The sequence below is a fragment of the Siniperca chuatsi genome, linkage group LG10, assembly GCF_020085105.1.
Source record: "Siniperca chuatsi isolate FFG_IHB_CAS linkage group LG10, ASM2008510v1, whole genome shotgun sequence".
NCBI classification, from domain to species: Eukaryota; Metazoa; Chordata; class Actinopteri; order Centrarchiformes; family Sinipercidae; genus Siniperca; species Siniperca chuatsi.
Genome location: NC_058051.1, coordinates 20301421 through 20324604, shown reverse-complemented (window position 1 = coordinate 20324604; position 23184 = coordinate 20301421). Strand labels below are relative to the sequence as shown.

General features: G+C 40.0%; 1 protein-coding gene across 3 annotated transcripts in view; it reads left to right on the top strand.

Annotated features, from left to right (window-relative positions):
- Window positions 1–23184, top strand: part of LOC122883321 (dedicator of cytokinesis protein 3-like) — a 53886-nt gene that overhangs the window by 10285 nt on the left and 20417 nt on the right. For all 3 annotated transcript variants that reach the window (XM_044211816.1, XM_044211815.1, XM_044211814.1), the window contains exons 4-25: window positions 1616–1671; window positions 4357–4453; window positions 6039–6187; window positions 7908–7992; window positions 9358–9399; window positions 10868–11022; window positions 11189–11270; window positions 11365–11425; window positions 11540–11687; window positions 12803–12891; window positions 15242–15367; window positions 17721–17845; window positions 17987–18149; window positions 18300–18406; window positions 19582–19753; window positions 19843–19940; window positions 20457–20540; window positions 20651–20751; window positions 20868–20949; window positions 21383–21553; window positions 22250–22442; window positions 22583–22710. In XM_044211816.1, coding sequence (XP_044067751.1) covers window positions 1616–1671; window positions 4357–4453; window positions 6039–6187; window positions 7908–7992; window positions 9358–9399; window positions 10868–11022; window positions 11189–11270; window positions 11365–11425; window positions 11540–11687; window positions 12803–12891; window positions 15242–15367; window positions 17721–17845; window positions 17987–18149; window positions 18300–18406; window positions 19582–19753; window positions 19843–19940; window positions 20457–20540; window positions 20651–20751; window positions 20868–20949; window positions 21383–21553; window positions 22250–22442; window positions 22583–22710 — 2514 coding nt within the window. The remainder of the gene's footprint in view (window positions 1–1615; window positions 1672–4356; window positions 4454–6038; window positions 6188–7907; window positions 7993–9357; window positions 9400–10867; window positions 11023–11188; window positions 11271–11364; window positions 11426–11539; window positions 11688–12802; window positions 12892–15241; window positions 15368–17720; window positions 17846–17986; window positions 18150–18299; window positions 18407–19581; window positions 19754–19842; window positions 19941–20456; window positions 20541–20650; window positions 20752–20867; window positions 20950–21382; window positions 21554–22249; window positions 22443–22582; window positions 22711–23184) is intronic.

The window sequence follows — 23184 nt, the reverse complement described above, 5'->3', positions numbered from 1 at the left end:
AAAAAAACAACAACTATGCAGCAAATATAATGACAGGAAAGATAAAATATAATAATAGAGATACACTGTATCTGCATCACATGTGTATGATGTACACCTTGGTATGAGGCACATGCCAGCTCTATCATTTCTTTTAAATTGTAGTATGGCACTTTACAGATTGTCAGAGCATCATGGACCGACCACTCTGAGTTCATGCTGTATTACGACTGTACTGTTTTCCATCCTGTGCAGAATTCTTTGGAAAATCCAAATTTTGTTTTTCTTTCAGCCAGCAGATGGTGCAATTAGTAATCTGAAAACCAGTCATACCAAAACAGGCTATTTAAAAAATAAAAATAAAAAGCCTATTTAGTTCTAATCTATAACATTGAAGAGATTGCATTCTTCAGTGACTTCTGCAGGACACATGCAGCACATACTTACTGTGGTGTTATATCTTTCCACAAGGCAGAAAGAAACTTAAGATGGAAGGCAGGATGGAGCGATTGAATCCAAACCTCTCAATTCTCAGTTCAGAGTCTTTTCATGCAGCATCATTATGATAAATCCTCTGCACAATGCTTAGTAAGAAGAGACCATAGGTGCAGAATAATACAACAGCATCACTGCTGAAAGAGATCAATACTCTGCACTGCAGTAAGTGGTTATTATATATGACTGACACATCTGCTTCCCACAGGATTGATTGTTCAGTAAATACTTTTTATGACAGACTCCATCCTTGATAACCTGTAGCAGAGCAGGAGAGTCATTATACAAAGTCAGAGAACAAAGATGTAAAGTTTGCACATCCACAATACAAACAGTAGTATCATCAGAAGCACAAATACCAGATATATTATTAGAAACATGAGAGCAGCAGGTAATTTTTGCTATTTCGTACATCCTCTCTGCTTTAAACTGAAATGTCAGAAGCTGAAGTGTTATATGATTCTGCTGGGATGTTTTAAAGAAAGCACAAAAGCTGTCCAGTCCTGGTTAATGTAGGTGTTAGTGGCTACATGCTGTCCTTCTCTACTCTCATCAGCTATTTACAGTTCTTACTAACACCCCTCCATTTTGTTATGTACTCCACTGCCCACATTCATTCGCCCCCATACTCTCTCTGTGCTGAGAGAATTAGTTGTGCTCACTGTGGCCAATTCTTCACATCTGGCAGATTACAATAAGAAAGATGAACTGCAAGGGTGGCAGTTGGCACCACTCAGGCTCTCATGCCCTTCCCCTGCTAAGCCAAGCCACAATAGGGGCTCCTGCACATTGCTCTGCCTCTCATCACTGTAGTGTGTGCAAACAGTATGGGCTTCACATCCTTTTTTTTCTTTGCATGGCAGAAAATGTTAGTACACAGCAAAGCAGAAATTGTCAAAATACATATAAAGCAAGTGTGATCTTGCATTTCCTTCAAAATACAATGTGTTGCCAGCAGAATTGTAAAGTCTCTTTTTTTTCTTTCTTTTTTACAGTTGTAGCACTCAACGCAGTTTATATTATTCTACCTAATAACACAAACGTAACACAATACTGTACATTTTGGTTACGTGTTGCAGGAGAATTAAGAACGTAATCCTGTCACACTCAGTAACATCTCTGCTCCTTCCTCTGTCCACAGGGTATTTTCCCAGTCAGCTATGTCCACTTGAAGAAATCTACAGTGACTAACAGAGGGTAAGTTGTATGATGAAGTGTTTTTATTTGAGCTTGCACAGCATCATAATTAGGGATGCACTTATCCAACATTTTTATTTTAAATTTTAGTTTGAACTTTTAGAACAAGTATGTACCCCTACCCTAAACATCCACCAACATACAATTTGTAACCATACAAAACATCAAAACCTGCTGGGTCTCATATCTGACCCATTTAATCCCTAATCATTAATCAACAGCAACGCTTTATAAATGTACTGCAGAGGGTCCACAAATATATGGAAACTTAACAGGATACAGGAATTCATACTAACCTCCGCTGTGCATGTATTTGTTAATGTTGGAAAGATCTATATGCTCCAGTAACCAATACTTATTAGTCAGTGGAGCTCATAGCAGTTATACATATATTTCTTGAGATTTACAATTTTTGTTATGTTAAGAACAAACTGTCAGGGCAGTGGCAAAACTTCCTAGATTCCAACACTGCATGACATTCAAAGCTATAAGAGAACAAAGCATGTCTCGTTCACAAAGTCTTAATATGCAAAGACAGACGTGAGACTGTGTTGGTCGACCAGTTTGGGGTGGGGCAATTTGACGATGCACACTTGTACACACAGTGGTCATCCACAGTTCCCGTCACAATAGCCGGCCATGACTATAGAGGCCAGAATAAAGGCGAAGACAAAAACAGACAGCAGAGCTCTTTATCAGCCTGAACTCATGATGTTAAATCTACATGCTGGGATCTGTGGCTCAGTGTGGACTGGGGTTTGCTGTTATATCACCACCCTCCAGTTTGAGCTACCACATACCAGGAGGACTCTCGTTTGCACTCAAACAATTAAAAGTGTGGAAATTGAAATTTTTATACTTCTTCGCTCCAGGAGTCGCACTTTGGGAAATCTGCTTGGCTGTCTCATAGAGTTAATGAGGTGACACACCTACTGCATATCTGTAGTTCTCCCTAAAGCATCCCTGTCACCCTGACTCATTGTGTAATGGATGGAGATGCTTCCCTTGTTGCAAAAACAATGATACAGTATTAAAGATAATTCTTTGCAGCAGAGGCCAGAGCTAAGCGAGCAAAGTGTCACAAGAGATCTAACCTTTGGTTTAATGTTTCCCTGTGAATGTGGTCACACAGGAAGGATGTGTGCCGTAGTTTTTACTGGAGTGCTCCACTCCTGCGCCTAACTGCAGCCAGGGAAAATCTCATTACTCTTCATGATATTACCTCTTTGTTGTTTCATAGCAGTTACTTCTGTAAAAAGCTGGCTTGAAGCAGTTACATACATGTATGTGGGTTTGATTGTGTTTATATTTGTCAGTGTAATCATTTACACATTACATATTACTCATTAAAAAATGTAATTACATGACTTTAGTTATTACTAAGACGGTGTAGTCCCTCATTCGTCCAGGAGTGTTCTATCGTAGAAAAGGTTTCAGTTGTAGTCATCTGGACACTGTTTTCAGAATCAAGACGTTTCGGCTCCCATCCAGAAGTCATTCTCAATTTAGTAATTACTCAACAGCAAAAGTAATTTGTTACATTACTAGTTACTTTACTTTCATTACTCAGCCCAGCTCCGTTTTGCCTTTTAAACAACTCCAAAGCCTCCACAGCGACATGCTATATCTTTTGTATTTAACATATGCAAAAATAGAAAATGAAGATGATGAAGCTTAGCGTTAGGCCCGGTGACTCCAACTGTGAACTAAACTAGGGGATTTCTAAATGTAGCGCTACCAGAGGGTAACTTTAAGACACAACATGTCAATAAGACAACTTTGGAGTTACAGAGTGGTGCATTTTTCCTTTTTAGGTGGCGGCTAACTGTGTCCCCACACTTTCAGCCCCTGCACCAAGCTAGCATGTAGCTAATTACCGGTGTTACGCTATATTCTGTGACTACTATTGTGTGTGTGTCCACAGGGGACGCTGTTGTATGGATGTTACTTTGCACAAGTGGTTGCTAAAACAAGTGAAAGAACCTAACAATATTAGATGCATATTTTAGTTCAGTTTCCAGGCACAGGTAGGGTCACCTGTGATGACCTGTGTCAGAAAAAAATGCTGCATCCAGTAATCATCAGGTACTTGGCATTTCTCTCACCTTCTTTAAAGAGTAAAGAACACACACACACAAACATTTATTAGGGCACATTAGAAGGAAGATCACAGTTTCTGACACAGGACAGCAGAAATTGTGACCCTACTGTGCCTGGACACTGAACAAAATTATGCAGCATCTAAATATTGTCAGGTGTTTGGGCTCCCCCCCCCCCTATTTTACAGACTAACATTAAGAGTACTATTAATAGCAACAACCAATTATGCAAAGTAACATCCATTCAACAGCACCCCCTACAGACACACTTTAGGATGGTCACAGAATATGGCGTAACATGTACCGGACCAGTCTGTTCACCGAACACACAAGAGACCAAACTGATATCAACCCTCCATCACACTATCAGTAAGACGGCAAACAGCTTGACCCCCCAAAAGTAATGGAGCGTTACTGGGATTAGCAACTGTAATGTAATTAATGAATTTCAAATTTTAAATCCCTTACACCACTCATTACTGAAATAAGTATTCACATTACTGTAATGTGTTGCAAAGTAATGCATTATGTGTGTGTGTGTGTCTTTGTGTGCACTCGCATTCATGTACATGTTTTTGTCCTTTAGGCTGTGCGAGACGGTGGTGCCCCTCGAGGACCCTATTATCACAGAGACCACCTCCACACTGCAGGAATGGGGTGTCTTGTGGAAGCAGCTCTATGTGGTCAGTAGCACTATATTACAGTACATCTCAGTTAGACTGGATCTAACATAGCCAAGATCTCCAAGGGAGTTGGGTGAAAAACAGCTTTTGCAAAAATAAATTGCATCCATTGTTGTTTCATTTGCATCCTTCTAAGGGGGTTTGATGGAATAGGCTTTTCCAGTATGTTTTTCTTCTCTGCACCTAATTCAACACCTGGTATAACCAGGTCGGCCAGCAAGAGTAGTGAATAGCCTGAGATACAGCCCAAACATTCAGTGACAGCTCCTTTAGATACTTCTCCATAGCATGTCGTTTTGACTGTCACCCTACATTTTCATATACTATCTATGTAGGAACAGAAATGGTGGTTGGACGCAGATAATGGCCTACAGACCTGTCGTATGCAATTTCATGCTGTGTCATTCAGCCATGGATTGATCTTGGCCTGCCTCTCGTAGTTTCTGCATCATCTTTAATATCCAGCACTGCTCACCATCTTCAGTCAGCTTTTACTTGCGGGCAAAAGTGATTACTGGAAACCTAAAGCATGCTTAATCCTGCTACGTGTCGAGGGGGCAGGCAGAAGTGGTTGGTAGGGTTTTGAGTTTGGAGCTGAGTGGATACGTTGTGGAGCTGGCAGCGATTTTTTACATAACCTCTCACTGAGGACTGCTCATGCTCTGAGCAACTAAGGAGCCTGAGGCATTGGTGTGATGATGTAACTTCCTTTGAAGCTCAACTAATGTGAAGCGCTGATTTAACAGTGCTCGTTTTGGTTCTCACCCCCTGTGTGATATGGGCCATGTTGCCACAGTTGCATCCATAATAATAGGATGTAGCATTGGCTAGATGTTGATACATTTCACCTTATTGTTGCCAATTACAATTCATGGTATTACTTCAGGGAGCAATGGCCTAAGCATAACTGTGTATTTGTTATAATGTACGTAATTAGCCCTGCAGAATAGACGTCCGAAAGGGCTCATCAACCCTGACAAAAATCTTTGTTTTTCAGCAGCTACCAGCCTTTGAGAACATGCAGTGTTTATCCTCATTAAATTTACATGGGCATTGTGGCAGCTCTTAATCTTTGCATTTGTGTAAACAAAGCTGGGTGGTAATGTGGACTTGCCATGCCATTAGGGAGAACAGAAAATGCCTGAATTAAAGTGTTGTCCTTGGTCTATGAAAAATGGTGATGAAATTCATTACGGTGAGGAGGTCAAAGCAGACTTGCAAGATTTTTTTTTTGTTTCATTAGCAAAACCAGTGGGCTTTAAATCTCAGTAGCAACACATATTGTTCTACTACCTGCACAGGCTGGCAGAAGTGGTTAGAGCATGTTTAGAAGGTGATTTTTGTCTTGATCATACTTTAACTGAATGTAAAATAAATCACCAGATTCTGATATCAGAGAACCACGTGCATTTAGACTCTTGTTTTTCTCAGTGTCCAGCTTTGTAGTTATAGAGCACTACTATACAGTTATTTGAAACAGATGATATCAGTTCCTGGGAAAAGTTTCATTAATAGTCTTTACATAAATGCTGCCGTAGAAGTAGATCAAATACCCTAACTAAGTGTTTTTTGGCTGCTTCAATAGAAACACAAGGTGGATCTGTTCCATAAGCTGCGTCATGTGATGAATGAGCTCATTGACCTGCGTCGGCAGTTGATCCAGGGCCATCTCGCCCAGGACCAGACTCGTGAGATCAAGCGGCACATCACCGTACGGCTTGACTGGGGCAATGAGTGAGTTACTCTTGTACTGAGTGCATTGTATCGAGAGAGTGGGCATGCGCTACAACAAACATTTGTTTTTAACTGTTGGCTACCAAAGAATACCATATTTCTTTGGCACTGGAAAGATCTACAACACTGGATGAGTGGGTGCGTAATAGCATCCTCTATGATGTAATTTCATGGTCATTTAGCAGATGAGTGAATCTCAGGCGGCTTAAAGTCAATGCACATCCCCCTGGAGGAACTGTAAAGCCATATTCCAGTTTTAAACTCCATCCAACTGAGCTGTGACAGACATCCATAACAGAGATAAAGATGTGAGGGCTCCAGCTTGGCTAAGGAAGAGCTTTATGTGGAGGGGCCATCTGTCAGTTTAATATTAATTGCACATAAAAGTACACAAATATTCATGTGAAACTACATCGACATTAGTTTGTATATCATTCTGGAAAGACATGCGTTACTGTAAAAGACACTTAGAAGTGGAGCCTAAAATACACTGTGTTTTGTTCACCATGCGTGTTGAGGCCAGTGCTCTGTAGTGCACACTGACCTGAGAGCTGTAGTGATCTAATTTCATGGTCAAAAGATCACAGCAGCACTGATAGTACTCCATGATTTGAGGCTGCACATCTGTGTTTAAGTGAAGGGGTTACAGTATGATATACAGCAGCATGAACCAGAGGTGTAAGCCAACAAAGTACATTTACTTCAGCACTGTACTTAACCTCTTTATTCCCACAGACTCTTTGGTGGGTCTCTTTAATACAAACCCATGTTAAATGCTTAAGTACTGTTCAAAGCCATAAATCCTCATTCTACTACAAGATCCTAATGTTTCTGAAGATGCCAAAAATGTCTTACAGAGTTGTTAGAATAAAATATTGCACAAAACTAGTCTTTTGTTTGAATATTTCATTCAGTATCGGTGATGCATCAAACTGTAGCTGCAAGTCCCGGAGCAAACTGATATAGAATACAGTTTATATGAACAGAAGTTTAAGTGGTTAAGTACAGACACTTATCTTGTGTACTTCCATTTTTGTTACATATTTTTACTCCACTACATTTCTGAAGGACATATTGTACTTATATTATAAACATTGTACCCTATAACATTCATACAGACAGCTAATTGTTTTCCAAATCATGGTTTCGGGGGGCAGGAAACATTTGATAATTTCATGATGCATTGCTGCAGTTTAAACTGACTAACACTATCTAATAATAATGATGATAATACTAAGAAAATTACTCATTATGCAGAATGGCCCATTTTAGAGTGATATATACATTACATCATTGATTATTGAAATGATGCATTAATGCATAAGCAGTATTTTAATGTTGTAGCTGGTTGAGGTGGAGCTACATTTAACAACTTTAAATACTGTTGGGTAGTTACTAAACAACAACATATTCATGATATTTGATAAAGTAATCCTGTGTTTTGTATGTAAAATCTTAAAGCAAAAGTCGCCATTTTGGAAAATATACCACTATTAACTATAACTACCACTATTTATTAGCCCTGAGCAGTTGCCAGGCAACCAGCACAGACTCAAGGAAGTTACTGTGCCTAGCCAAGAGATAGCCTGGTACATTTGATACACTTTCACTAAAAGTTGTAATGTGACATTGTTTGACTTAGAACCTCATTTAATTTTTTTTAAAAAAAAGCTCTGATTTTGTCTTCTTTGTTATATACCCTTAATCCCTTTTTCACCAGGCACCTTGGCTTAGACCTTGTTCCCAGAAAGGAGTTTGAAATGGTGGATCCAGATCAGATCAGCACATCAGAGCTATATAAACTGGTATGTTGGATGGGATTATTCTTCAACCAGTGCATGCTGTGCACTGGTTAATATAGTAAATGTGTATTCTTTAAGGATTCTTTAGGATAAAAATACAGTTCTCCAGCATGCACATACTACAAGTATATCTGTTGCAATGATGCAAATGATGCTGTCTTTATACACTATGAGCTTTTTTTTTTCCTACTCGTTGTGTGTCTTTTTTTCTATTGCACAGCCTGGTTTTGCATTCAAGAATGTGTTGTTGGATGTGTAGGGATGTGTGAATGTACCGATTATCAAATCATCCATGAGAAGGTGACTCACAAGAGAGAGCACGATTCAGCTGTTGGAGCTGCCTCATGTGACCTGTTCTTTATGCTTATCTTACCGCCATATTGAGTGTGTCCCTTTTCTTGCATGCATGTGACTCTCACAAGCATGATTGCCAGCCAGCAATACAGACATAATGAGAAGTGACAGGCCCAGGTAGAGGCTATGGGAAAATACATACAAATTAAATGTTTATGTTTTTTTTTTTTTTTAAATAAATGACATATTTTAGTCTTGGTTACTTTAAACCACCTACCAGAATAAATAAATAATGCCTCAAATGTATTTTAGTGATATGGGACTTTCAAACCCCTACACACACACACACACACACACACACACACACACACACACACACACACACACACACACACACACACACACACACAGGAGACTTACTGAAGCAGTTCCAATTTTAGAAATATGCGATTACAGCATAGATGTTATGAAATCTACTGCTGGAGACTGTTATCTAGGAGGGAGATCCTTTCTGGTCAGTAGTTGAGGCTCCATATGCTGATCAAACCACTCTCCAACTGCCCTGCAGCCTCCCATTATCACATTGCCATGTTTCTCAGCTTTGCATGCAGAATGTTTGTGCACTAAATGCTCTGTCCAGAAACAACAGCGTAGCTCTTCCTTGCCAAAAAGCCTCCTGACTCTGTCGATGAAAGTGAGCTTGTTTTTGGCAGGGCACAAGGCCTTGGCACCTCTTCAGGTAGGGGAGTAGAGGAGTTCTTTTAGGCTGCTGAACAGAGAGGTGTGTGTGGGCGATACTGGCTTTGTCCTCTCGTCTCCTCCTCCTCCTCCTCCCCACATGCTCACGTTCTGCCTCATGTGGGCTTCTTTTAGCATTGCAGGAGCAGTAGTATAGCCACTCTGCAATGTACGTAGGTGAAATTTTTTGTCAGATTTGAAGCATCGGCCGAGGCATCGCTCAGGTAGTGTGTGTCTGAAGCTGCTATAAGGTAAATAAGTTAAGTGCTGTGTGGGAAGAGTAAAGAACGGACCGACTGATCTGACATCTTTCCTTTGAACTTCGCTCTTTTTTAGCATGTATCCAGCAGACACTGTGGTCAGCAAAGCACAAATCAGGTATAGTCTTTTCAAAGCTGTTTGTTTACAAAATCATCAAAACCTTATATACTGTGCCACTCTCTTCAACTCTCATTTTATATTTCTTTTCCAAGCACTACGCACCAAATTAGTATCCTGAAGTCAGGGCACTCTATGACACTATGGCACTATCACCTTTAGACTCTTTACTATTGGTTGCCTGTAATCCTGGTGATAGGATAAGTATATGATAAGAGCTTGTGGGGTTAACGACCCTTGATATAAAATTTAAATTACAAGGTGTCACTGCCATGCTCCATAAGAGCCTCACACCAACGCTGCCAGAGTGTGAGGGTTGATTCCCACTGGCACCACATATGCTCCAAGATGTATGCACAAATTGTACTGTATGGCACTTTAGATTCATTTGTGTGGAAACACCAGTTTAAAGACTTGTTTTCACTCCATTTAAGGATGCAGTATTTTTAATATGTAATTTCTGGCTTAGTTTTCCACCTAGACCCTAGTAGATCTTCCATGAAGGCTAAATTGAGCTCATATTTACTGAGAGAAGGTCTCTTAAAGGAATAGTTTGACATTTTGAGAAAAACTCTTTCTTGAGTTAGATAAGAAGATTAATACCACGCTTGTGTCTGTCCATTAAATATGAAGCTACCACCAGCAGCCAGTTAGCCTAACTTAGCACAAAGACTGGAAACCTGGGGAACAGCTAGCCTGGATTTGTTTGAATGTAACAAAATATGCCTACAAGTACCTCTACAGCTCACTAATTAGCCTCCTGTAAAACCATGACATGTCATTTGTACACTTAAGCTTTTGTACAGATTAAACAAACAAGATATAATGTTAATTAGTTAATTAGAGTTGCTGCCACATGGTTACCTTTGGACTGAGCAAGGCTAGCTGCTTTCTCTTGTTTCCAGTCTTTGTGCTAAGCTAAGCTAACCAGCTGCTGGCGGTAGCTTCATATTTAACAGGCAGATATCAATAATCTCATTTAACTCTTGGCAAGAAAACATAGTTCCCAAAAAAACACTATTCCTTTAATAGGGAAGCTGGAAGACTCCTTTGCAGCTGAGACAAAAATGTTCTTTACAGTACAAAATCACTGAAAGCTGTTATGTTCATAATAGTTACAGTTGTCATACATCATATAAATACAGAAGTTCATACATCACAGGAATGTACCCTCCCTGCAGCTGCTAGCAACAAATACACACCCACCAGAGCTGCAGTTTCCCATCATTCATTCATAATTTCTTTATTTAGATGATCAACCTGTATGCCTACTGAGTCTACTGTAAATAGCATGTACTTGTAACAGGATGAAATACACTGTAGAGCATATATCAATTAATTATTCACCCCTTACAGTACACCCATTGATTTGTTAAATAAGCTTATCTATATACAGAGTGGCGTGTACTTGGCCTTGCTTGCAGTAAAGACCCGTCTTGTTAGCGGCCACTTTCTTCTTCGTTCCCAGGGTGACAGCACGAGACAGCGCCATGGTGACGGTTGCCGTGTCCCAGTGTCGCACCACCTCTTCATCAATCTGAAGAGCTTTACTTACAACAGCATCAGTGAGGATGCAGACGTCTTCTTCTTTCTGTACGACACCCGCGAGGCCAAACAGATCAGGTACACGGAGGAACAGCCCTGAATGATCCTACAATGCTTACTATATGCATGCAAGGGCAGAGAGACACAAACACATTTCTACACAGTATCTCTGTCCAGCAGATTGACAGAGGCACTCTGTGGTTGACAGACACCCTCACAAACTGTGAACTGGCTTCTTTTGCAGTGAGAAGTTCATGGTGAAACTGAACAAAAATGGAGGACCAAAGAATCCAGAGAAGGTTGATCGTCTGTGTGCTCTCTTCACGGTAACATATATTCCCTTCTAGACATAAATAAAACTATTCTGTATTTCAAGTCTTATAGGATTCCTTGAACATTTTTCTTCCCATTTCTCTTTAGGACCTGAGCAGTAAAGACTTGAAGAGAGACCTGTACATTGTTGCACACGTCATAAGAACTGGTAAATAAAGTACAGAAATGAGAAGTACACAAATATGTTCTTCATGTCTGATGACAGAGAATTTTGATTTATCAGTGTTTCTTCTTAGCATGTCCCTCTCCTTTTTGTTTCCAGGTCGTATGCTGTTGAACGACTCAAAGAAAGGCCCACCTCATGTGCAGTACAGACGACCTTATGGCTGCGCTGTTCTTGCCATGTGTGATGTTTTCCACACCATCACAGACCTCAAAGAGGAGAAGGACTTTGTGCTCAAAGTTTATACGTGAGTATACATGTGAAGCTCTTCTTCCTCTTCTTCTTCATTATAACTACAGTAGCACAAAGAAGAATTCCTCTGGCATTTTACAGTGTGAAACAGAATATTATCTTAAAAAATGGTCTGTATGCACTTCAGTTTCTCTGTACCTGTCAGTGTAGTTGCTTGGTAGTTGCATGGCTTCTATACTTGAAGGAAATAGAGTTAAGGAGTTTATGCAGTGAGGCGGGAATGAGTGAATGTTCTGCAAATGTCTTGCATGACAACCTAGTGCTTCAGTGTTGACGCCTGGTGCGTTTTGACCAGAATGATAATGAAGTGTCCCCTGGAAAATCAATAGCTGCTCACCCCGGGCCTGAGCTAGGGCACTTGGCATGTTGTGAATCTGGCTGCTTCTGTTAGGCTTTGCCACAGAGAGCTACTCCTGTACGCTGGCCAACCCAGCGAAGGAGGGAGACACAGAAGGATAAGGGAAGAGCCCAAGAAAGATGACACTTAGATAATTGAGCAAAGTTAGAGGACAAAGAAAAATAACACCAAGCTCGGCATTTTCTCTTGTCAATCAAGAGCTAGAATGTCTCCTTGTGTCCGTACTGTCCTCTTCAGCGTCCTCTCCAGGTCAGAGGTCATTCATACAATTTGGCATCTTGTTCAATGACATCTTTCTTGTGTAGTATTTTCAAGTAAACTATACAGCTCAGTGTGAAATAAAGATTTCTAGAATAGAAAGCTGTCGTTTTTATTGGATTTCTCTGCTGAGCCGTAGAGCTCTTCCCTTTAAAAAGCAAGCAGTGATTCAGTGCTGAGCTGCCTCCAAACTGTCGGCTCCTATAACGCTCCAGTCTGTGCATTTCCCCATGCCATCCCAGGGGCCTACGGGCCCACAGTAATGAAAAAGGCTGGTAGAGAGCTGGCTGTCAGGTTTGCTTAGTGAGCTGTGCATTTAGGCTAATGTGCTGCTTGATAGCACCTCCCCCTGCTGCTACCTTTTCTCCAGGAGGAAATCAGCTCTGGGACACATGCTGTTCATGTAGTCCCTGTGCGCGCAATCCTGATCCCTCCATCTGGACCTGCTAATGGGTGCGTTGTTAACAGCCCCACCCAACTGTCTTTCTCTCCAGATGTAACAATGAGAACGAGTGGTACCAGATACACGAGAACATCATCCGCAAGTCCAACACCAAGTACTCAGCTCCCAGCACCAACTATGGTAAATATGTTGTCTCTACAGATCTGTTGCCTGTTTGGTCTCCCCGGGGTTAGATTTGCAACTTTTCTTCTTTTGGTCAAAATTTAAAGGAGAAAAAAGTCAAAGGCAGTCAACATTTGTTGCTAATGTTTTTTTCCAAAGCAGCTCACAGTGAGTAAGAAGAAGGTAAGGGGGGGTCCAGGTCTTACTCAAGTTGACAATTGCCAAGAGGTTATGTGACTGCTGATAGATATATATATTGGCTCAAGAGTAGGAGATGCAATTATCAGAATCAGAATCAGAAATACTTTATTGATCCCAGAGGGGAAACTCTTTTGTTACAGCTGCTCACTACCTCGTCAGTGCACACAGGAATAGAAGTTCTAAGCAAAAAATATAATACACTATAATACAGGTCAGATAAATTAAGTACCAAGTGGGTATAAGTATAAAATTAAAATAAGTGTAAAGTACAAAGTGGATTACCGGTTGATGATAAGTATGTATGGTATAATAATTCAATGTAATAATATAAGTAATAAGTAGTAGTGAATGTACTGTCAAGTAAAGTGTAGCTTATTAAGATTATTAAGAGACGGTGGATATTGCACAGCAGTAATAGAAGTATGAATAAATATCAATAAATTCAACTGAAGACAGAGTATATTGCTCCGGAGTATTAAACAGAGGATATTGCACAAATATTTCAAGTATTACAGTGATGTTAATGATCCAATGTCCAGTTTATCGACTTAAGGTCATATAGACTGACACTTAGAGGGAGGAGTTAAAGAGTTTGATGGCCACAGGCAGGAATGACTTCCTGTGGTGCTCTGTGGTGCATGTTATGATGTTTTGGTATCTAGAAATACAGACAGTTTTGGTTGTATTTTGCCCACATTTTGAGATTTCTGCCTCCAGCCCAGTACTATACAGATTGATGGCATTTAATTTGCTCAAAGCACTGAAAATGCATCTTTCTAGACACAGGGTCATGGGGAACACGCTTTCTACAGTTTTTATAGTGATTATTTCCTTGAAAGAAAGTAGTTCTAAAGAAATACTCTGGCCAGCAAGGTCTGTTGATTATTCTGAGAAACAGGACATTGTTTCTGGAAAGACACATTGCTATTGCAGTTCAATTCAGTTCAATTCAATTCAATTCAATTGGGCTTTATTGGCATGGGAAACAGACGTTTACATTGCCAAAGCAATAAAACATGTACACAAACAGAATTGCTATTGACTTAATATAAAATCTATCAAACCAAAATGATCCACATTATCCCTAAGAGGAAGTGAAAAAATGTTTTTTGTAAACATATAAGAACTTTTTAAGATCTCGTCAATTAGACATTCAGAAGGTGAATTAGACAGTCTTTGTCATGATACAGTGCTGATCACTGTGAGTAGTGTTGGGTTGATAACAACAATTGATGACAATATATACCATGAGATGATAAAATCTATCAGAGATTTTCATATACAAGTACCTTGTTTTTTCAGATATTTAAAGGAAGAGTTCAACATATTCAGTTTTATATCATAGAAAACCAACATTTGAGAAGCTGGGACCAAAGAATTTTGGAATTTTATTTTTGTTTAAAAAATGGCTTTGTCAAATGACGATTAATTAATTATCAAAATTATCATAATATTTTTCTGGTTATCGACTTGAATCCCTTCGAATGAATCAACTAAAAGTGAATGATTTCCCAAAATGTTGAACTATTTCTTCATTGGATTAATTCTTTTATCTGTAAATTGTTTTACAATTGAAGTTCTCGAAAGTACACTATACCCTGATATTCATCACTGTCAATTAAAATTATTTCACATTACAGAAGACTGTAGAGTATATTGCCCACCTTTAACTGTCACTATCATAATAATCACCTGAAGGAGAAAACATGAAAAGTATTAAACAATCTTGTTGCGTGGAATTTACAAAATGGCTGTGCACTGTAAGAGTGAACTCTCCTCATTCACTATTACTTCTCTTTTTATGAGCATCCTACAGTTTGATATATGACTCATGCCGCACAAAAATCTGTCACTAGATGTGTGCGGTACCCATGTTTTTCCTCGCTTCTTTGTGTAATTTTACAAGACCATTTCTCGTCCCTCCCTCTGTTCTCCCTGGCACTGATCACGTCTCTCCATCCACTCTTCTGTCTATCTTCTCCTCCCCCACATTCTGACTAATGTCCTTTAAATACCCCTCTGTCCCTCCCTTCTCCCATCTCCCTTCTTCTTCGTCCCCTCGCTTTCTTTCCTTCAATTCCACTATCCTCCCACAACCCCACACCTCTTCATTTGCCCTTTCCCCCCCATTTACACACACATATGCCCACCCAACCCCTGCCCCCAGGCCTCATCATTTCCCTGCAGCTGCTGCGGGGTGAGCTGGAGCAGATCAGACGGGAGAATCAGGCTGTGTTCAACAGGGCCCTGGCACTCACACGCAAACTGGGTTTCCCAGATGTCATCCTGCCAGGTAAGGAGGCAAAAAAGTGAGAGGAAAAGAGGCAGAGGGCGGTTATGGGGACAGAGAGGTTCAGGGAGGAGGTGGAGACCAGAGGCCAGATGGCTTGGAGGAATGAAAAGAGGGGAAGGTCACAGATCAGGGAACAGAGAATGCAGATGAAGGAGGAGAGGGATAGGGCAAGAGGAATCTAAGAAAAGCGAGGATGGGGGTTAAAGAGTGAATAGAATTAAACAGCAGAAAATAGCATTAGAAAGATGTAGGAGAGAGCAGAGTGGGTTGTGGTGATGAAGAAATAGTCATGTATAAGCTGGTTTCACAGCACGTGCTGTATCTATATTTTGCATAGGTCGAGAGTAACTAAGTACATTTACTCATACTCATCTACTATACTTAAGTACAATTTTGAGGTACTTGTACTTTACATAAGTATTTCAGTTTAATACTATTTTATACTTATACACCACTACAATTCAGAGGAAAATATTGCACTTTATATTGCACGACAGCTATATTTACTAGTTATTTTTCAGATTAGGATTTTACTTTAAAAACATTGAATAAACTTATAAAATACAATATTTGTACAAAATGTATACAATACTATTGGCTTCTTGTCACATTTCAGATGTCTATAAATTGTTTAAGTCCCACCAAAGAGACATTCCCCCTCTAAACCTCTCAGGTGGTTCCATATAAATAAAGAGGTACATTATCCAGTATTTTGCAAAAACAGCAAAGATTGAGGAAAAGTCCCCTAGGTTGGTAACACTGAACTATCTAACTGTATATAAAGTAGTTCAAACTTGATACACATCGACCAGCCACAACAGTAAAATACCACTTTCACACTGATGCATCAGTATTAACAATCTAATAATGTAATAATAATATATCAGTCACATGGCCCATTTTTCTGCAGAGTCAATACTTTTACTTTTGTTACTTTAAGTACATATAGTTGGTAGTACTTCTGTTCTTTTACTTTAGTAAGATTTTGAATGCAGGACCTATTCTTGTAATGGGGTATTCTTAAATTGTTGTATTGTTTTACTTAAGTAAAGGAACTGATTACTTCTCTCACCACTGGTATTTTGGAGACTCTCAGTCCGTCACTCCCTGTTTGCGTGAGATCAGCATTTAGGTCAGGTGCTGAGCAAATTATGAAGAGCAGAGGTCTTCAAAGATAACTCAAAGAGAGATAGAAAGGGAGAGGTGTGTGTTTATTTCGGTATATTTCATCAGCTAACATTGCTCTGCTTTGTGTCTACTGAGAATGTATGATCCTCTCCTCTCCTCTCCATTCCTCTCTTCTCTTCTCCTCCCCTCTCCAGCTCCTTTCCAGTTAGCCTGAAATACCCCTTGTGACTCATCCGTCCCCAAGGAAATAACTTGGATATAAATAACTATAATCTGATTTTATAAATAACTGCAATATCTTCCTCCACTGTTGCCACTGATATTTATTCCATTAAACACTGACCTCACAAAAGGTGCTGAGGCAGTCATGAGCTACAGTGTATTACAACTCAGCTGGGTCATTTCTCATTGACAAGAACAATGACGTGTGGTGCACTCCTTAGTCCGCACAGCAGTTTAATTTATGTTGACCACTCGCAGTTCATCTGTGGAGCAGAAGCTGACGTGTACATTATAACTTATTAACATCACCAAGGCAGGAGACATGTTTGTTATCATAGTCTGGGAATTTCTGAGATGTCTTTGTCCTGTTATTGTGGGTAAAGTTGAACCTCATGCTAGAGAGACAGTGCTGTAGGGCAATGATTTGCCTACAGCTCATGAAGCGCTTTGACTGGTCGGAAATCTAGAAAGGCGCTATACAAGTACAGTCAATTTACCATTTACCATACACCACCATAAAAGAGACGTCTGTAAAACTGTTGACAGGACACCTTGTACTGCAAACAAAGTCAATCATTATTTTTTTTTATTTGTATTTTTTTTCTAATCCATGGAAGTTTTATAGTTGTAAAACTTTCATCCCAACGTAAAGTCTATGAGCGGGAACATGCAGGCAGCAATGCAGAAGCAAGCCTGGAAGATAAAAAACTTTTTTGGCTTTGGCGCTCGACGAGCAATTTTCATTCAAGCAACTGGGTGCCATCTTTGGGTCCGGTATCCAGTTCTTTTTGTACATCCATGCTCCACACCCCCACATGTTTTTCATTTTCAAATGTGTTGTCCCTAACCCTAAATGTGTTGCCACAAAAGAGAGGGAGCCACAAAAGGCTTTATACACGTTTTATTATGCAGTATTATTCCCCAAGACCTTTAAACAGACTTTGATATGTAAAATTGGTGGAGTTCCCCTTTAATTAAAGTTTTTCCTGTGTAATCGTCCTAGGTGACACACGCAATGACCTGTATCTGACCCTGGAGCGGGGGGAATTTGAGAGGGGCGGCAAGAGCGTCCAGAAGAACATCGAAGTCACGCTCTATGTACTCTATGCCGACGGGGACACACTAAAAGTATGACACATATGTGCATGAGTTATTATGTACCATATCATTAATATATGAGTCATGGTGAGTGTAACCTTCCTCCCAAACGTCCACACATTAATTTGATATGTCATTAAAAGCAATCTACCATGCTACTTTTCTTCTTAGGACTCCATCAGTTTGGGTAGCGGGGAGCCCAACACCAGTGAATATCGCTCTTTTGTCCTGTACCACAACAACGGCCCTCGCTGGAGTGAGATGGTCAAGCTGCCCATTCCCATAGATCGTTTCAGGGGGTCCCACCTACGCTTTGAGTTCAGACACTGCTCCAGTGAGTCAGTAATGCAGCCCAGTGGCAGTCATCCCTCAGAGCATGAGTTTATTAGGACAGACTGGATCACGCTCTGAGTTATACAAGTATGGTTTGTGCTGTGCTGATACAGTATGATGATGCATGACATTATGATGTGCCTCCTTTCAGCTAAAGACAAAGGAGAGAAAAAACTGTTTGGTTTTGCCTTCACTCCTCTAATGAGAGAAGATGGGACCACACTGTCAGATGAGAGCCATGAACTGTATGTGTACAAGGTATGTGCAGGTTTAACACACACATAGATCTATGGTGTTCTGTATCAACTGTAGAAACCAATGCATAATGTGATAATGATTGTTATTATATAGAACTATTAACATTATAAAAATGTGTAACTGATGAAAGAGGCACTTTTGTGTTTCTTTAACTTTGGCCTTTATGTCTTTAGCTTTTCAATTAAAAGTTGAGAGCATTAAAGTGGCCTAGCTGTGTTGGTGGGGTGTCCCGTGCTGGGAGTCAGCTGCTGGCAGGCTGGCGGCTGTCTTTATTGTATTTTCTCAGCAGTGGTCCGTGGGTCACGGTCTGCTCTGACTCTGACAACATGTAATGAAATGCACCATCCATTTTGTCTGCTCTCTTTCACCAAAACATGTACAGTAGCTACTTTGTGATAGTTGAGCAGCCCTGAATGACTCATCCAACAGTACCATGAAAAGTGTTTTGTCCGTAGGCTATTGTCAGGTTTTTCTGGCTTGTGACCCCTGTTTTTAGAACCTAAAATTCAAGGATGGCCACAGAAGTTAGAGAGTTGTTTGAGTATGATATAATTCACCAAGGAGCTTCGAAAGGATGTAATTAATAAAATGATAATGAAGATGATGTGCTGTATTTCAATACCGTATTTATTTAACTAGCTTCAACATATCAATCTTAGAATCCTCCTGTGATCCCAAACTTTATGCTATATACAATAGTATATCCCTGTCAGACATGCTAACATGTTTTAGAACGCTAGCATATACATATCATGTGTACTGATCAACTTAACTTATTTGCATGCTAAAGTAAAGCACCTTCAGAAAGCATCCTTAGCAAGCAACATAGCATTAGTATGCTATGAAGCCAGAAAGCTACTAAAAGTAATATGCATATTGTGCTAATATGCTAAAGGACTATGTCAACTTCTTCCATTGGTCTTCGACAGCACAGGAACACTCTCCTGCGACTGGCGGGCCCCTATACTGCTGCCAGATAGAAGAGCCAATCAAATGTTTCTGTGCTCAGAGGCCTGTCACCGACATGAGAGCACCCTGTTGCAGTTGTAATCAGACCTGTTATTGACGAGAACCCCAATTTTCTGTTCCATGATGATGATGGTGCTGTGCCATTGTTGACAAACCTTCCAAACCTTGATGAATCTTCTCTTTTCCCTCTGGTCTCCATCCTCTAGTGTGATGAAAATGCCACCTTCAGTAACCAGGGCCTGTACCTGAGTCTGCCCTGCTGTAAAGAGGACTTCAACAGCTGCCCCAATCTGCCGGCCAACCTGCCCTTCCAGAGAAGCCCCAAAGAAACCTTCTGGGTCTCCACGATACTCTGCTCCACCAAACTCACACAAAATGGTAATCTAACACTTGACATGGTAGTCTTTCTGTATTTTCACTTCGTATTCAATTCAATTCAACTCAGTTTGATTTTATTCTGTTTTCAGTGGACCTTCTTGCTCTTCTGAACTGGAAGGCCCATCCAGATAGAGTGTTGGACATCCTCGGTCGATTACGTCAGATTAGTGGAGAGGAGATTGTCAAGGTCACTGTCATCACATTATTTATCTATTGATGTATCTATTGACCTTCTGTGTAGCTGTAGTTGATATCCTTGACTACACACAAATATTTCAACAGCAATGAAATTCTCTCTCTTACAATATTTAGGATGACAAAGACAAGACATTCAGTTTTCGAAGATAAAATATTTCGTATGACTTTATTTATTATAGGTGATAATAATATATTATTACTATATATTGATTGATCAGATTAGATATATTATTATTATATATTTTTACAGCTCTAAATCGTTCACATGGTTTTATATTCACAGTGCATGTTGAGTTTTTTAAGTATTCACAACTAACTGAAGTAAAACATTGGTTACTGTGTAAAAAAAAATACGGTTTAGAAGTTACTTTATCATTTCAGAATTTAAAAAAAGTTGTATTGCCATGTTTTTGGATAAAGGGGCTATCCTTTGTTTCTATTTTAGCTACCAGCAAGGCCTTTGATGTGATGTTGTGCTGAGTGTTGGTCCTTTTTCTCCTCACAGTTTTTGCGAGATGTCCTGGATACGCTTTTCTGTCTTTTAGATGACAACACTGATAAATATGGGCCGCTGGTTTTCCAGTCACTGGTAGGAAAATTAAAAGAGCACACCTATACTCTATGATTAATTTTGCCTGTAAGCAGAAGAAATAAGCATAACATCTATATATGTGTGTGCGTGTGTGTGTGTGTGTTTAGGTGTTCATCATTAACCTGCTCAGGGACAGCCGTTTCTACCACTTCAGACCTGTCATGGACTCCTACATCCAAAACCACTTTGCTGGAGCTTTGGCATACAAGTACAACATTTACTTAAGTCTTTTCACTGAATGTGTTCAAAGCACGCATAAAAATGTGAATTTGGATACCTTCAAAGTTGCACTTGATATTGTAATTTCAAACAATGTGTCTGTAGAGAGCTGATTCGATGTCTGAAGTGGTACATGGACCGCTCGGCTGAGGTCGTCCGACAGGACCACATCCAGGAAGCCATGAGGGTAAAGTATCACACACACTTCCTGGTGGTCTGTCGTGGCTCCTTCTACTGGGATTAATAAGTAAGACATGGGGAATGGTCAAACAGAACGGCTGATAAGGAGTAATGTGACACCATATATAAGGCCTTAGTAAGTGAATTCCCTGCTGAGAGAAAGGAAGTTATCAAAAATCTCTGCAGATATTGACGCGTGCCGAGTGACCACACGGTCTGTGAATTTCTTTTTCCAATGAGATCAGGTGAAGACATATTCTTTTACGAGACCTGCAAATTGGAAACATTTCCTTTATGTATTGATTTTCTCTGGATGATCAGTCACAAACCCATTCAGTGCTCAGTGCTTATTCACCATTAGGGAATTAATAGTGTACAAAATGACATGTTTCTTAGCTGACTGTTTGTCTCCGTCTGCATCCTGCCAACACCCCCCTCAGGCTCTGGAGTACCTGTTTAAGTTCATCGTCCAGTCTCGTATCCTGTACTCAAGAGCCACCTGCGGGATGGAGGAGGAGCAGTTCAGAGTGAGCATCCAAGAGCTCTTCCAGTCGATCCGCTTCGTCCTGAGTCTGGACAGCCGCAGCTCAGAGAACCTGGTGTTCACGCAGGTCGGATAGTTCACACCTGATGACAAACATTTTCACTGTCTACTGCTCTAAGGACCTACAATATATCACCTGCACGGCATTCTTATTTTATCTTTGGTTATAAATGATTTTATTTTCTCTTTTATTCATCCTCTTAGTTTGCATTCATGATTCATTGATTCATTTTTGTTTGTTAACTTGTTTCATTCTTGTCACTTATTTCACTTTTCATCCTGTGCATTCTGTTGACTGATGCTTCAACCTTTGCCCCATCCTTGGCTTGCTCTTGGACAGTTTAGGGGTGCGATCAGCTGCATGCCTTTCTGTGGTCATGCTCTGGGGCTCTCGTCCATCTCAGTAAGTCACAGCGCCCCCGTGTGTTGGTTCCACAATGCAGCAGAGGCTGTGCGGCCACCAGCCTGCTCAATAAGTAACTGATATGCAGTCAGTGCTTTAGATTTGGCTATTGTACTTTTTATATAAGAAATGTGGCTGTGGAAAGAGATACATTGTGGACCTACATTAAGATCTTGGTGCTCCTTTTAGAAGATTAAATATCAGGCTTAATTTTGGGCCATTTTGTTTTGTGTCAGTGACACTCAGAAAAGAGAAAGTGGTATTTTCTGTGATGTTTATATACATGTAAGTGTAGCTTCTTTGAAACAAACGTATGTGCACTGCAAATTCCTTCTCCACATCCTTTGTTTCTCCCCCCAGGCAGCGCTGTTGAACAGTTTCCCTGATATCTTTGATGAGCTGCTGCAGATGTTCACTGTTCAGGAGGTAGCCGAATATGTCAGGGGCACCCTAGGGAGCATGCCCAGCACAGTGGACATTGGCCAGTCTATGGATGTAGTCAAATTGCAGTCCATCGCTCGTACAGTTGAGAGCCGCCTCTTCTTCTTCCCTGGTGAGATGAATGTAAAGGTTTATGCAAAGTGTTTTCTTTCTCTGAAGTTACCAAAACGACCATACATGTATGCCTAATGTGCATACAGTGCTTTTCCGTTTCATCCTCACTCCTTTCTTTTTCTTTGTCTCCTCCCTCAGAGTCTCGTAGTATTCTGCTGCCAGTGGTTCTGCATCACATTCACCTGCATCTGCGCCAGCAGAGGGAGCTGCTCATCTGTTCTGGGATCCTAAGCAGCATCTTTTCCATAATTAAGACTAGCTCCATGGTACAGTTCTTTTTACATATGCATACAAGACATATATGACTGAAAATCCCATGTGATTACAAAAAAGTTCAATTGATTTAGTAAATACAATCTAAAATTTCCTTCTGAAATATATTGGATCATGGTAATGCAGCTTTAGCTTGTTAGCCTAAACACTAAGGCTCAATTCGCATTAAGCTGCATGTTTGCATCTCCATTCAATCAATCAATCACACTTTATTTATATAACACCTTTCAGACAAATCAAATGCAATTCAAAGTGCTTTACAAGGGACTGACAAAATTTAGGGTATAAAAAATTAATGCAGACTAAAACAATAAAAAACTTAAAGTTAAATGAATAAGAAAACACTAAAAGATGTATAGTTAAGATAGTAAAAAAAATAAAAGTAAAATATTAATAAAATAAAATAAATAGATTATAATGATATAATGCATATAAATAATAAAACTTGTAAAAAATTATAAAAATAC